The sequence below is a fragment of the Etheostoma spectabile genome, chromosome 8 (genome assembly GCF_008692095.1).
Source record: "Etheostoma spectabile isolate EspeVRDwgs_2016 chromosome 8, UIUC_Espe_1.0, whole genome shotgun sequence".
Classification (NCBI taxonomy): Eukaryota; Metazoa; Chordata; class Actinopteri; order Perciformes; family Percidae; genus Etheostoma; species Etheostoma spectabile.
The window spans coordinates 34,268,421-34,285,198 of record NC_045740.1 but is presented as its reverse complement, the minus strand read 5'-3'; the positions used below and the strand labels follow the sequence as shown (position 1 = coordinate 34,285,198).

Here is a 16,778-nt window from a genome sequence, read left to right as displayed (position 1 = left end):
TGCTGGTAGAGGTATTGATGGATAGACATGTAGGCTGGATCTGCAGCTCAGGCATCTGATGCACTGAACCCAATAACCGAGACACAGTCCTCAGCAGGACACACTGTCTTCCATCAGTCTCTGTAACTGGGCTTCCTGTATTCATGCCCCGTCTTTAGCCTAGCTTAGGACAAAGACTGGACCAGGGGGAAACAGCTAGCCCGGCTCAGACACGGGGAAACTGACATTGATCAACAAGCATAGCAAAACCCTGCCGGCAAATAACGCTCGTTCTGTGCAATGAGGCAGTTTATAATATTAGTGTTCATTAATGTGTGTGTGTGTGTGTGTGGTGTGTGTGTTGTGTGTGTGTGTGTGTGTGTGTGTGTGTGTGTGTGTGTGTGTGTGTGTGGTGTGTGGTGTGTGTGTGTGTGTGTGTGTGTGTGGGGTGTGTGTGGTGTGGTGTGTGTGGTGTGTGTGTGTGTGTGGTGTGTGTGTGTGGTGTGTGTGTGTGTGTGTGACATTTATTTACACAGGTTTCTTGTAGATTAACATTTTTAATAGCATCTCTTCTGACTGTTGGAGGGAATCTATAATGTGTTATGTAAATAAAAAAACCTTCTTAAATCATGGATTTTTACTTTTATTTATGTCCTTATTTCAGAAAGCAAATCTGCATGCCTTAATGTAAAAGGCTTGTTCTTAAATAATAGAACATTTGGGCATGAATGCTTTCATAACTGAGGACCATTAAACATTTAAAAAAGTAGTTTTTCTGAGCATTACAACCTGACATCATGATGACATAACATCACATACAGTAAATACTCCAAAATGTAATCGAAAGTTAGCCCACATAATTACATTTGCATAAAAAATATTGCAGTATATAAGCTCTATAAAAACGTTTGTTATTATTTTTTGGATAGCCTCAAAATAATTGAAATTGAATTCTGCAAATTGCTTTATTGATGTGGAATTTGTCCTTGTAGAAGGAATGTATGTAAAATTAAATACTAGGATTTATTCATTCATTCATTATTCATATTTTTATACAGTTAAATTAAAAGTAACATTACATTACAAAATAATCGAGCCTGACTCTGTTTAAAAACTGGTTTCAGCAGGTTCCTGTTCTGCAGGAACATTAAACGTGGTTACAGCACGTCGGGACAGACATTTGTACAGGACATCGATATGGACTACACAAATTTGGACAACTAAAACAAAAATACAGTTTCATAAGGACAAAGACATTTATAGAAGACATCAGCCTGAGCTGATACATACAATACACACATACAATAAACATACCGTACATATTGTGATTGAGACATTGAGACATAGACTGAACAATTATTCAAGTAATCATAGATCAAGAAAATCAAAGGACCAACAAAAACAACAATTTTTTCATGAATCTCATTTTCTCCTCGAATCATGATATATCCATTTATCCAGCCATTTTCCTTCCCTCCTTCCCTCCCTCCATCCTCCTATTCGGACACTCCTTGTCCCAGTGTGTGACCCCTGGCCTCTGTGGAATACTTACATTTATTCAGCCATTTTCCCTCCCCCCCTCCCTCTCTCCCTCATCCATCCTCCCTCCCTCCCTCGCTCCTTCCTCCCTTCTTCCCTCCCATCATTCCTCCCTTCCTCCATTCTCCCAGTCAGAAACACCTTGTCCCAGTTTGTCGGGACTCGGCCCCTGGCCTCTGTGATGACCGAGCCTGATTGGATGATTTACACACCGTGGAGCGGCAGGGAGGGGAGGGCAGGGAGAACGAATTGGAAGGAGAGGGGGGTAATGAAATGGTAAATGAATGGAAGAAAAAGGGAAAGACCGAGAGATTAATGATGTGAAGAGAGAGGCGTGACTGTGCTCGGACTGAAAGATGGACGGCTTAATGTCGTTTCCCCGGCAGATACTTCTTCACCTTTCACTGCAACCTCGCTCCGTTGTTCAACCATCTCTCACCTCCTGCTTCCTAACCTCTCACAAAGCAATCAACATCTCATTTAAATCCATTCAGTGTGTCTTGACTGATAGGGATGGCCATCGCTTTGATTTTAAAGTGCTCATATTATGCTTTTTGGCTTTTTCCCTTTCCCTTTTTTCATGTTAAAGGAACTTACCATCTCACAGAAAACACTGTTCACAAACTGCTCCAAACTGCTCTTTTGGTCGGCCTTTACTTCAGAGACGGACGTGCGTCACTTTGTAACACAATAAAATGCTAGCCTAGCTGCTAGCGTAGCATACTCTGCTTCTGACTGGCTAGTAGTCCTTACCTAGGTACTGTCAGGACACGCCCTCATACTCTGCTTCTGACTGGCTAGTAGTCCTTACCTAGGTACTGTCAGGGCCCTCATACTCTGCTTCTGACTGGCTAGTAGTCCTTACCTAGGTACCGTCAGGGCCCTCATACTCTGCTTCTGACTGGCTAGTAGTCCTTACCTGGTACTCAGGCCCTCATACCTGCTTACTGTACCTCATCCGTCGCCTCATGCTCCTGACTGGCTAGTAGTCCTTACCTAGTACTGTCAGGGCCCTCATACTGCTGCTTCTGACTGGCTAGTAGTCCTTACCTAGGTACTGTCAGGGCCCGTCATACCTCTGCTTCTGACTGGCTAGTAGTCCTTACCTAGGTACTGTCAGGACCCTCATACTCTGCTTCTGACTGGCTAGTAGTCCTTACTAGGGCTGTGCAATTAATTGAATTTCGGTTTCGTTTCCGATTTCGGCTCCCAACGATTACCAAAATAGTACAATCAAGTAAAAACGATTATTTTGCCATGTTCTGTTTTGTAATTTCCTCGTGGTTTCTGAATGGCGCGCGCGCCACGAGTCGTGCGCACATCCGCCCCTCCCGAAGCCTAACGCTTTCAGCCTACACTGTCGGGAGGCAGGTCGCGTGCATATTACTCGCTGGAATTCAAAACTTAGCGAGAGTAAGATGGCAGAAGGAGGGCGCCACAGCAGCGTTTTGGTAAGCAAAAAGGCAAAACCACTCCGTTGTCTGGAACAGTTTGGCTTTGAGGAATCCGACGACGAGCAGAAAACATGCTACGTGCTAGATTTGCTACATGGTAGTGGCTGCAAGTCAAGGGAACACCACGAATTTGTTTAACCACTTGAAAATTAAACACAGAGTACCTGTGACAATTTAATAAAGAAACAGAAACGGCAATCAACTCCCTCAACATCCTCCGTAACCCAGACATCCATAACACAACAATCTGTACAGCGCAACTCCTTATCCGTTGAATTCGGAAAGACGCAAAAAATAACCGAGTCTGTTGCCTATTATCTAGCTAAAGACATGCGCTAATAGTTAAGTTATTTGCTGTTAATGCCGGGGCCTGATGATGGGCCAGCCTTTATATTCGTGGATTGAGTTGCTGAATTTGTTTATATTTTGCCAAATGTTGCCTGTTTTAAAGGATTGTGGAAGTAATACAGGGAATAAATACTTTATACTTTATTTGAAATTTATATTCATATTTATTTTAATAGTTCAAAAAGTACAATAAATGTTCATGTGTTAAGAACTGTTGAAAGGTGTCTTTTTAATAAATGCAACACGTTTCCAAAGTCATGTGAAATAATCGTGTTACATAATCGTGATTTCAATATTGACCAAAATAATCGTGATTATGATTTTTCCCAAAATCGAGCAGCCCTAGTCCTTACCTAGGTACTGTCAGGACACGCCCTCATACTCTGCTTCTGACTGGCTAGTAGTCCTTACCTAGGTACTGTCAGGACCTCATACTCTGCTTCTGATTGGCTAGTAGTCCTTACCTAGGTACTGTCAGGGCCCTCATACTCTGCTTCTGATTGGCTAGTAGTCCTTACCTTGGTACTGCGCATGTGCGACTTCCATCAAAGATTGACAATAAGAGAGATGTCTCACTCTGTAGTTAAAATAGAGAGCTCAACACACAGGGGAAAAGAGGAGCTGCAGCAATGTGTAGCACAACAAAAGTATGGTGTTTTTTGGTATGATACTTTAATATGAGCACTTTAACAACTCTGATTCCGATCCTTCCTTTAGATTCCGGTTCTCATTGATTCTAGATTCTGTTTCTTTGAGGGGTTGAGATGGGTCAAAGGCTTATTTCACAGATGAGTGGAAAGTTTTAAATGTGGCTGACAGCTTTACTGCGCTTTTCCAAAGTAAAATAATGCCACATTTTAGAGTGCAGCTTACTGTTCGATGTCCAATGATCAGATTCCAAACCAAATTTTTCCATACAATTCAAATAAAATTCCAATTGTAATTCTTCTCCCATGAGACCTGTGGTGGTATGTTTCCGTGCAGACCGGTTGGCCTACAGAAGCATGCTTAGAGGGGTTAAGGGATCTGGATAATTCTGTAGAGTGAAGAAACAACGGACCAATCAGAGCTGCCTAAGCAGGATTAAGAATGGGGATTTCATTTGATCACACACTGGAGCTTATTACCAAGCTACACCCATGACATAATAAAAGTGACAGTGTGGTGTGATAGTGTGAAATATGAAATACTCCTGACTTAGATATTATTAAAACTGACATGATCATTTAGTTTTTTGGCCAAAATTGGATTATGACCGGTAGTTTAGGCAATGTGCAAGTCCTTCTTGAATGGAATCTCATCACAGAGAGTCATTTATCAAGCAGTGTGTGAGGAAGGGTAACATCAGACAAGAGCTAAACACCCCCCCCCCCCCCCCACAACATCTTTATCTCTTCACCTCCCTGTAAATAGTGCCTTCACTTCCTTCCTCTCATTCCCCTCCCTCAATTACCAGCATTTCTTTCTCATCTGCTCTCATCCTTCCAGCCCCGTATCCCATCATCTCGACAAACCTCCTTCTCATCTCTCTGCTAAAGCACCCTCCATCTGCACATATCCATCTATAAAAAACACACACACACACACACACACACACACACACACACACACACACACACACACCCACACACACACAGCTCAGTGGTGTGGAATGGCCTTTGTAAGGAGTAAATTGCTTGGCCTCTCAGTTCACAACCAATTCACAGGATGGCAGCTGGGCAGATTAAACTCCCAGCTCGGAGAGAGAGAGGGAGAGAGGAGAGGAGATGAGAGAGAGAGAGGAGGGAGGGGAGGGAGAGGAGGGAGAGAGAGAGAGAGAGAGAGAGAGAGAGAGAGAGAGAGGTGAAGAGAAAGATGGGAGAGGAGAGAGAGAGAGAGAGAGAGAGAGAGAGAGAGAAAGAGTCTACATGAATGCCAACACAGCCAGTACAACCCAAATCACAGGGATGCCATCTAATATTACCACACCACCTCTGTGTTTGGAAAAATATGGTAGGTACTCTGCGGTGGGATAGTATAGATATGGCAGTTTCCCGCGGATTAAAGACGACTATGGCAATTATTAAATAGAACTACTGTATGCTCAGCACATGTTGGCAAGCCGTGGCTGAACATTTGGCAAACGCATTATGTGCTTTAGGAATTCAAGCCATCTGCAAAAGAACAGCTGAGAAATTGGTTTTGAAAGGTGAAGGAGATTTTCTTTTCTGGATTCATCTCATTTTATGGGAAAGGTTCATGCCGTAGTATCTGAGGGACTTTGGATTGAAAGCTTCTGATTTTGATTGACAGACTGATCATTACTCCTGCAATAAGATAGATAAAACCTGGACTATGTAGTGTAGTGGTGTCCCTGTAATATCGCTTGTTGCGTCAGGTGATTGTGGGTAATGTTATAATCAATGAGACGGACTGTTGGATCTTTATGGTATTGCAGATGTTATGCAGATCATGTATTAAATCCGACTTTCCTGTACACAGTTGATTTTAACATCACATTGACTATACCATGACGTACGTATCGATATTGCGAGAGATGTATATGGCATGCACTGTAGATGATAGATGATTTCATCCATATGGCCCGCTGTGTGTGTACTAGTGGTGGGAGCAGCCGCTCTGGTTTCTGCTGAGTCAAGCTTTTAACACCGAGAATTTCTGCTGACTGCTCCAGATGTTACATTCATTAGTGTGTGTGTGTGTGTGTGTGTGTGTGTGTGTGTGTGTGTGTGTGTGTGGCGTGTGTGTGTGTGTGTGTGGTGTGTGTGTGTGTGTGGTGTGTGTGAGAGAGTGGACAGTGGAAGAGAGAGACATAAAAAGAGGGCGTTCGTGTCTGTCCTGATCGAATGATGATATCGAGAAAATACACTGAGTCGGCACACACACACACACACACACACACACACACACACACACGTATACAAATGTCTGGGTGTCGTGGATCTGTATACTGTAATATTCAGCTGCATTAAACGGAATTGAACTAGACTGATGCCTACCAGACACTAGAAGTCTGACTCTATGTCCCATCTAACGTTCAAGCAGTGTTTCCCATTCCTTAACCAGACTGTGGCGCCCCGCCATAGTCTAATTCCCCCCCCCCCCATGCAGTTTCAAAATGAACAATCCTCATAATACCATTACAGATCTCTCATTGTAAAGTTGTCAGAAAAGTATCTCTCAGTCCTGTCAGTAATGCCCCCCCCCCCCCAAAAGTACAAATACAGTGTCAAAAAAAAGTGTCAAAGTACAAATACCTCAACATCTGGACTGAAGTACAGCACTGGAGTACATGTACTTAGTATAGCAACCAGAACCGTGTGGACTCCTTGGCATCCTGTCCCCGGCTGTTCTCCTGGATCTTTAGTTACACGCTGTACATTTAATGTGCTGAGGAAAAGAAACAGCTGCTACATCGAGTGAATTTGATTCAGAGTGGAATATTTGTTCTGAGTAGGTGAAGGAGGAGTGGTCAATATAAGAAAATGGAGTTATGTTTTTCTTTAAGCTCCTGGCAACTTTATATTCAGCCTGCACAGACACGAGTACTACACATGAAGTACTAGAAACAAGCCAGCCCTTAGCAACAGTGTATTTCTGCACTTGCCACTGTATTGGATAATAAAAATCTGACCCATTGCTATTTTTTACAAAGATACAACTACAAATGTTCTATTTTTACCTACAATTAAAGCTCCCATGAGACATATTTAGGTCTCTGGAGATGTGAAAGGAGCCTTTGGTTGGCACTGAAATAAAAATAACTCAGTGGAGCTAGAAGAGAATTCCAGTCGGAGTTCTTCCTCATCATTATGAAACGAGTTGAGGCTTTAGCTTTAAGCAGCACCAAACAAGATCTCCCGGCTGGACGCCAAGTAGTTCTTACTGTGAATCACATCAAGGGCCAGACATGTAGTTTATTGCTTTTATTTCTTAGAAAAGTCCAATATCTTTGACTGTATTATTGCCTGTGTCATATAGTCGTATCACTTACAATTTGGTCAGCAAAAATGTCAAAGAAAATTCCAAGAACGTCTGAAATAAATTTGGGTCAAAATGTATTTTGAACCCAAACTTTTCCACGAGACATTGCCTAAACCATGACGTGTACTGTATATCTGTATTGCGAGAGAAAATGACACATAGATGATATAAGGGTGTCACCCCATGCGTGCATGTAGATGTCACCAGAGCCGTGGGTCGCTGGAGCTCCGGGAAAACTCGAGAGATGTTTAGAGCACATCAGGAATGTGTTAAAATGGCCGAAAGTCGGAATGTAGATTTGTCTGGGAATCAGTGGGCTGGGTTCAGTAGCTGCTGTATCTACGAGAGGAGACTTCCTTATCACGCTGCTGGGATCTGTGAGGAGGCCCGTCGGGAAGCAGTCAGCGCACACGGATCCCAACACACAGGAAACGGAGCATTCTTTTGGCCAGACAGAAGGGGGAGGAGGGGGGTGGGACATGAGCCAGGCTCTGTGGTGTGTGTGGTGTGTGTGTGTGTGTGTGGTGTGTGTGTGTGTGTGTGTGTGTGTGTGTGTGTGTGTGTGTGTGTGTGTGTGTGTGTGTGTGTGTGTGTGTGTGGTGTGTGTGTGTGTGTGTGTGTGTGTGTGGTGTGTGTGTGTGTGTGTGTGTGTGTGTGTGTGTGTGTGTGTGTGTGTTGTGTGTGTTGTGTGTGTGTGGACAGGCCAGACTATGCACCACTATGTATTTGTACATCTCTCAAACACATTCTTGACCTCGCTGGAGGAGTGTAGCAGTGAAATTAGGTCAGGATTATTCCCGCTCACATCACAGGAGTCTCCCACCAGGCCTTATGTAAGAGAAGGCCCGTTTCCTCAGTGTTGTAACTTCAAAAAAAAAAAAAAAAAAAAAAATAGGTCCTTTGTCCTCAGTCGTTTGAGATCATGCTTACTGCACTGTAGGGTGGGGGGGGGGGGGGGGGGGAATCAATACAGCCTAGTATCGTGATATTATCAGTGGCAATATTGTATCGATACACAGTCACCAAGTATGGATCTTTTATTATAAGTTATATATGTGGTGGTCAGTTTGTCCCATTTTGCAGCAATACCATTGAAGTGATATGATCAAACAGAGAAATGTTTCTTTTTAGATGACAAAGTGGGGGACGTCATTTGAAATTGGGAAAAATTAGAAGTTGGAAAAAAAGTTGATAAATTTCAATATATCACAGAATATTGCAATATGTTTGAAATCGCAATAATATCGTATCGTAGCATAAGTATTATGATCATATCTTATCAGGAGGCGTCTGGTAATTCCCCCCCCTTACTGCACTGTGTCCTTTGTGCTTCACTGCTGAGGCCACGATCTCCCAGCATCTCATGAACTACTCGTGACATTTAGTCCAGATGTCCATGTTCAGAATCAGAATCAGAATCAGAAATACTTTATTGATCCCCGAAGGGAAACTCTGTGTTACAGTTGCACAAATAGTAGAAATATAAGGAGTGTGGATATTTACATAGTTAAAGGAATATTATGATACAGTATTTACATAATTAACATAATTAGGTGTTGCAATGGTGAAAAGTAATAATAATAATAATAATAATAGTAGCAGTTGAGTATTGCACACATTACAAGCCAGCGTTAATGCACAAGTTATAAAGAGTTATAAAGTTTGATGGCCACAGGCAGGAATGACTTCCTGTGGTGCCTTTTGGGAGAATGAGTCTATCACTGAAAGTGCTCCTGTGATTGAGCAGCAAGCCATGGAGTGGGTACGAGACATTGTCCAAGATTGCATGTTGTTTGGACAGCGTCCTCCTCTCTGACACACCCGACAGAGAGTCCAGCTCCACCCCCCCCCCCCCCCCCCCCCCCCCCCCACGACGTCACTGGCCTTGCGAATCAGTTTGTTGAGTCTGTTGGCGTCTGCTACCCTCAGCCTGCTGCCCCAGCATGCAACTGCAAACAGGATAGCACTGGCCAACACAGACTCATAACAAAAAAGAGATTGAGGGTTCATCCTCTCATGCAGGCGCTGTGTTGGCATCGGGGTTATAGCGGATGTTCATGGTCCCCAGAGAATAACAACGATATCAATTTTGATATTCTGCGATAGATATTGCAATAAACTATAACCTTTTTTCCAACTTCTAATTTTTACCCAATTTCAAATGACGTCCCCAAAAGGAAACTTTGTCAACACCTGTTTTACCTAAAAATATACATTTCTCAGATCTGATCTCTAATCTCACGTCAATTTTATTGCTGCAAAATTGTGTCAAACAGTCAAACTGACCAACACATGTATAATAAAAGATTGACTTGTCAACTGTGTATCGATACAGCATTGCCACTGAAAATATTGCAATACTATGCTGTGTTGATTTTCCCCCCACCCTTAGAGGGGAGAGGGGGAGTGATATGCAGCTAATCTTTTGACTTCAGGTTACGGTGTAGGGACTGTATCGCCATGTATGTACCTTAGGCATCGATTTAACGTAGATTCATTAACTGGCCTTTACTGTATCTACTGTAGCTTGCCACCCAGGTCAGTTCCCAGTAGTGCTGGTCAGGTACCACCGAGGAGAGTTTGGTGCTAAATGCAAAGCGAGTCGGCAGGTGTGTGTGGTGGTGGCACGCTGCCGGAGAAAAATGAGTGGCAAACAGGTCAGCAGTGTAAGGGAAGCTGAAGGATATTAAAGACCAGCCATTGGCAGATGGCGATGGACAAAACACCCTGCAAACAGGTGTTAAATATCATCACAATTCTCGCAATTTTTATTGAAAATCGCAATATGGACTGGTGATATATCCAAATTGCATTGCAATATTTGGTAAATGCAAAATATGTGTCAAACCATTGCGAATGAAGTATTGTGCTGCAGAGAAGTCCCGGGCTACAAATCCTGTTCTACTGACACAGAAAAACATCTTCGTTTGGTACAGATCCTTGCAAAAATCCCAAAAATCATCTTTTAAAATTTTAATATTTTTCCATGAAAATGATGAATAATGATACAAAATAATCATTTATTCTAATATGATGAATCACATCGCAATATCATTCAAAATACTCACAATTAGATATTTTCCTCATATCGTGCAGCCCTACAACTTGGCTAATAATAAATGAACTTTACTGCTCAATGAATCAAGTCTGGCTCATAGCATGAATGAATCAAAACATTATATATACTTGTAGAACATGGCTCCCCTCTCCCTCTGGTGCGTTAGAATAATGTAGGTCAGTCATGTTCCTGTGTGCCTCATCCAAACTGACATGTTGCTGCTCCTCTCTTTCACCCACTCTTCCCTTCCTTCAGTTCCCTTTTGGTCTGTGTGAGATAAAGATAAAGTCCTTGTTGCGTTGCACACTGTGGTTCATCCTATTAAATACTTTACAGGTCCCACAACATGGAGTTCTTTGGATGCTTTTATATAGACCTTAGTGGTCCCCTAATACTGTATGTGAAGTCCCTTTTATATAGACCTTAGGGGTCCCCTAATACTGTATGTGAAGTCCCTTTTACATGGACCTTAGTGGTCCCCTAATACTGTATCGGAAGTCTCTTTTATATAGACCTTAGTGGTCCCCTAATACTGTATCTGAAGTCTCTTTTATATAGACCTTAGTGGTCCCTTATACTGTATCTGAAGTCTCTTTTATATAGACCTTAGTGGTCCCTAATACTATATCTGAAGTCTCTTTTATATAGACCTTAGTGGTCCCTAATACTGTATCTGAAGTCTCTTTTATATAGACCTTAGTGGTCCCCTAATACTGTATCTGAAGTCTGTTTTATAAAGACAGTGGTCCCTAATACTGTATCTGAAGTCTCTTTTATAAAGACCTTAGTGGTCCCCTAATACTGTAACTGAAGTCTCTGAAGGTGTAGGGTGGGGGTGTGGCCTTGGCCAACTGCCACTTTGCCCATTTGAAAGCCATGATGTCGCTCTCTCTCATAGGGGGACAAATTTTCTGAGCGGGCAAAGCAGAGAAAGGGGAGGTAACCTTGCTCCTTATGACCTCATAAGGGGAAGATTCCAGATCGGCCCATCTGAGCTTTCATTTCCTCAAAGGCAGAGCAGGATACCCAGGGCTCGGTTTACACCTATCACCATTGCTAGCCACTGTGGGGCCGTAAAACACCTCATAAAGTGAAATTGTCATGTCATGGGACCTTTAAAACCAAAATAAAAGCTGAGTTAATCAAATCTGGACGGCTAGAGGGCGGGAGTTTGCAGGACTGCTTTGATCCAGTTTGCATCCAAAATGAGTTGGGACTCTAAAACATCAGACACACATCGTCGGGATCAGCGTTACGTGGTCAATGTGGAAACATCCGCTTAGAAATGATAGTCAAAACACGCTTCCATTGTGCAGATTTACATAAATGCAAAGAAGAAAACAAAGATTCCACTGCTCACTGACTCCACAGCAACATTTGACTTTCTGTTTACATCATCAAAGCATGATGGGATGGGCCCATCTGCTTTTGTTCTCATTTGATTCCTTCATGATACATCGGTGCCGATTTGATTTGTTACAACGATTTGTTTCTTTCCTTTTTACAATTTTTTTTTGGAGAGCTTTATCAAATGTTTTTGTTGCTGCTTTCAATACATGCAGCATGTCCCGGGACCTCTCATATTTGGAGATCTCAAACCCCGCCCCCCCGCCTCAATGTTGAACCCAAAGTTACACCCATGGATTTGATAGTGTTGAGTATTGGAATTTTCTTTACCTTCTTTAACAGAAGCAACAGTTGAATAAAACACTTCTACAGTCAATATATCAGGAGAGACATTTTTAAAATCTGATTTTCTAAGAAGGATGCACATCACATGTCAGTCTGACATTTATTTACTTTGACAGTGCAGCCCATGGCCCAGTGTTTTGCTGCTCTGTATAAAGGCTACATGCTAATTAGCCTACTCCACTTCTGATGGCCTATTAAAAGACACAGCCTCTGGAGAACTTGGAGGGGCTGATCTGTCCTGCTGCCTCTCCCCTGCAATGTGATGATGTCAATGGGTCTGTGTGTTCGCAGTCCGACTTCCAGCAGGCTAAACGCTGGCTTTATGTCAGAGAGGATGGGAGCAGCCAGCAGTCTGTCCACATGGAGGTAGGATTGGGCCTTGAGAACTGGTTCCAACAAGGAAGGGTTTCAAAAATAACAATTCCAGCGGATTCGTAATTATCCAACTCTTGTAACAACGCTGTCATGTCTGAATGAACACCGACGTAACGGACTTATGATTGTGTGACATATCTTACTCTTGGTCCCTCAAACTGTGCAAAAGCAAACCATCCTATAATCTTCCATAAAATTACTGAGGTTGCAGTTTTTGTGTGCTTTGCCTGGTTGATACGTTAATGCTTTTATACAGTAGACTGTTTTTGCTTTTCCTATATGTAGTTCCTAAGCGGATCTGGTCAGGGTGGAGGTTGCTGAAAGTTGTTTTTGCTGATGTTAAATGTTATTATGCATTCTTGTGTTTAATCTAAATCACTCTCATACTGGTCACATGATCTACCCACAGACAGACAGACAGACAGACAGTATTCATACATGCAGCCAGTCTGTTATCAAACTGCATCTTCCCTTCATATCAGATGAACAGATTTCAGCTGTGTGTGTGTGTGTGTGTGTGTGTGTTGTGGTGTGTGTGTGTGTGTGTGTGTGTGTGTGGTGTGTGTGTGTGGTGTGGTGTGTGGTGTTGTGTGTGTGTGTGGTGTGTGTGTGGTGTGTGGTGTGTGTGTTTTGGGTGTGTTGTGTGTGTGTGGTGTGTGGTGTGTGTGGTGTGTGTGTGTGGTGTTTGTGGGTTGTGTTATATCAGCCACTCTAGATTAGTCCAGACTCGTTCGTTTGTGCGTGCGTGTGTGTTTGTGTGTGTGTTTTATATCAGCAAATCTAGATCAGTCCAGACTGATGCTCTGGCCCTTCAGGCTTGGTTGCCATAGTAATATGTGTGTGTGTGTGTGTGTTTGAGATTTCAGATAATATTTGAACTGGGGGTAAGGCACACTTGAGTCTTCCACAGCTCGAGCTGAGGGACTGGTATTGATGTCATATTTTAGGAACGTATACACATTCACAAAAAGAAAGAAGAAAATAATCTTTGCCACGCGTGCTTCTCTGCTCACGTATGTGCTGTCTATATTCTGTTGTCCTGCAGGTGTTCTGTAGAATGTTTGACTGCCTGCAGGGGGCGCCACAGGTGGAGGTAGGTGTGACCGCATGGAGTGGAGTCCTAACACCTGAACGCTGATGTGTGGCAACCCGTATTTTAATACAGTCTCCGTTGTTATTGATTAAAATAGTGCATGAGTAGATATTGTAACTTAAAAATAAGGTAAGGTAATGTATAAGGTAATCCAAAGACAAACGAACTGAAAGCATTGACACAGCGTTAGATTGAAGCCATAATGGACATACTGTAGATATCGTGAGCTGTAGTAGCGTCACTCACAGGTTGACATAAAGTGCTCCTGTTCACTATTTAGCCAGAGCCTGATGATAGATGTCAGTTTTGTCACCCTGTGGACATGTTAGACATCTGTCATGTTAGTTTAAATGTTAATGCTGTTCACGAATCAGACGAATCAGTGGTTTTACTTATTTAAATAAGAATTTAGAGATTGTAAGACTATAATAGGATCAAAATTAGACGCATGAACTATAAGACATGAACTATAAGACATGTTTCATATGCAGTTAGCCTTAGAATAAAGTATTTCTGATTCTGATTCTGAATGTCAGTCCAACCCAACGGTTTGGTCCACACTGTTACTTTACTGCTTGGAGTGCTGATAAGTGTTGAAGCCACTGAATGAGACTGCACACTGTGTGGATTGCTGCTGCATGTATCTCTTAAAATATATATCTATGTGAAATAATATGCAGGCAAGACGTAGTCATTGAGCTGGTTTCTCTTACTTTATAATGACCTGCGCATATTCTCCCCATTGTTGGCAGCCAGTAGCTAAGTTTCCATCCACTTAATCGTGAATAAAGGTGGTGAAAGTGTGTTTCCATCCAACGGCTTTAAAGCCAATAAAACCCTGTGGTGATGACGTCACATGCTGTTTTGCGCTCAAATTGGCATATGGAATAGAGTTCAGAATTATTAAATTATTTTTTGTTAGAAAAAACCTTATACAAAGAGGTACAATACAGCTCTGCACCTATTTAAGCTAAACAACAGCAACCTTGTAACGGAAGAACCCTTAAATGCTAGAGCCTTCTTTTCTAATGTTTAGAATCCATCACTAAATGTATTCATTATTATATTAGAAATATTTCAGGAATTATGCACACAAAAAAATCTCCAATACACCAACGTACTCCAAAGGGTGCGAGGACCCCCATTTGAGAAACACTGAGTTATTTGATGCTATGGAAACGGGCTGAGACATCATGATTGACAGCTGGGACAGAGTTGCGATTGGTCGGCTGGGTGTATGGGCGGGACTTGGAAGCCTCGGCTCCACCGCCCAATCATTACTGCACCGACTCTGGCTCCACGTTCAGAAATCTTAGACCTTATCTTTTTTTTTTGTACCAGTGTGCATCTGTGTGTACTTGGTCCACAGCAGCACCACCAGTCAGTCCCAGAACGTCCCAGTTAGAGAGGAGATGCCCTAAATATATTCTTTGGAAATCTTAATCATTCCCCAAAGGAACCAAGCAGGCCTGCCTTGTTGCACCGTCCACATTTCAATTTTCTTCAAAACATTTTCTAACATTTCCAGTGTGTAACTTGCTGAGTTAGGGAATGGGAGGCTTTATCCTGGAAATGTTCTTCCATTGATCCAGACTAGGCCTGCACGATACGAGGAAAATATTTATTTTGACTGATATTGCGAGCGCGATATGATTCACGATATTGGAGGAAATTATCAATTTTGTGTCATAATTCTCATTTTTGTTGAAAAATATCAATTAAAAGAAAAAAAAGAAAAAATTTAAATGATTATTGTGTGATTTTCAAAGTTTTCTGTTGAATAGGATTTTTAGGCTGGGACATCTCTGCAGCACACCAATACTAATAATTCAGAATGGTTTGACACAAATTTGCCAAATACTGCGCCCCCACCTCCGATTTGAATATTGTACTGGGCCATAATACAAATTTGATAAAATAGTGATTCATTGTGCAGCCCTAATTCAAACTACATGTGGGCAAATGAGGGAAACTAAGGTTCACACGTCTTCACAATGTGCTGTGTGGCTCTGCATTTCAAACAAGCTCAACGTTCTTTACCCATGTTTTCATCATTTTTTTCTGCGCCTTTTGACATTTTTGAGGAATTTTTCCTGCGTTTTTGATGCATTTTTGTCACTTTTTCAACATTAATTTATCTTCTTTTTTCTTCAAATGCTATGAAATTAAATAAAACGCCCCGATTCAATTAAAGTAGTGAAGTGACCATTGATTGTACTTGTGAAGAGCGTTGTAGCAGCCATCCACGTTGCTTTTTGTGGTTGAAAATGTGGGCGGAAAAACCCAAATTTGTGATATGGAAACTTTTTTTTAAATGGGTCAAATTTGACCCAAGGACAACAGGAGGGTTAAAGCAAAAATCAGCCTTTAAAGACGTTATATAATATTTGAAAAAGAAGACAGTTTGCTGTAGAAGTCATTAGAGTTGTACAGAAGCAATTTTTTTTAACTTCAGTTTATTGTGCATGCTGCAGAAGAGGCAGCTACATCCAGAGGATGGTGTGTGACACAGTAAGGTCAATGGGTCCATGCTCGACACATCCCATAGGCTGCTCCCTGCAGGGTCCATCCCATAGGCGGCTCCCTGTAGGGTCCATCCCATAGGCTGCTCCCTGCAGGGTCCATCCCATAGGCTGCTCCCTGCAGGGTCCATCCCATAGGCTGCTCCCTGCAGGGTCCATCCCATAGGCTGCTCCCTGCAGGGTCCATCCCATAGGCGGCTCCCTGCAGGGTCCATGCTCGACACATCCCATAGGCGGCTCCCTGCAGGGTGCATGCTCGACACATCCTATAGGCTGCAGGGTCCATGCTCGACACATCCCATAGGCGGCTCCCTGCAGGGTCCATGCTCGACACATCCCATAGGCTGCTCCTTGCAGGGTCCATTCCATAGGCTGCTCCCTGCAGGGTCCATCCCATAGGCGGCTCCTTGCAGGGTCCATCCCATAGGCGGCTCCCTGCATGGTCCATGCTCGACACATCCCATAGGCTGCTCCCTGCAGGGTCCATGCTCGACACATCCCATAGGCTGCTCCCTGCAGGGTCCATGCTCGACACATCCTATAGGCTGCAGGGTCCATGCTCGACACATCCCATAGGCTGCTCCCTGCAGGGTCCATGCTCGACACATCCTATAGGCTGCAGGGTCCATGCTCGACACATCCCATAGGCTGCTCCCTGCAGGGTCCATGCTCGACACATCCCATAGGCTGCTCCCTGCAGGGTCCATGCTCGACACATCCCATAGGCTGCTCCC

General features: G+C 42.9%; 1 protein-coding gene across 1 annotated transcript in view; it reads left to right on the top strand.

Moving 5' to 3' along the window:
- Window positions 1–16,778, top strand: part of bcar1 (BCAR1 scaffold protein, Cas family member) — a 75,798-nt gene that overhangs the window by 9,766 nt on the left and 49,254 nt on the right. Inside the window, 1 exon segment of the mRNA XM_032524395.1 lies at window positions 13,475–13,522. Coding sequence (XP_032380286.1) covers window positions 13,475–13,522 — 48 coding nt within the window.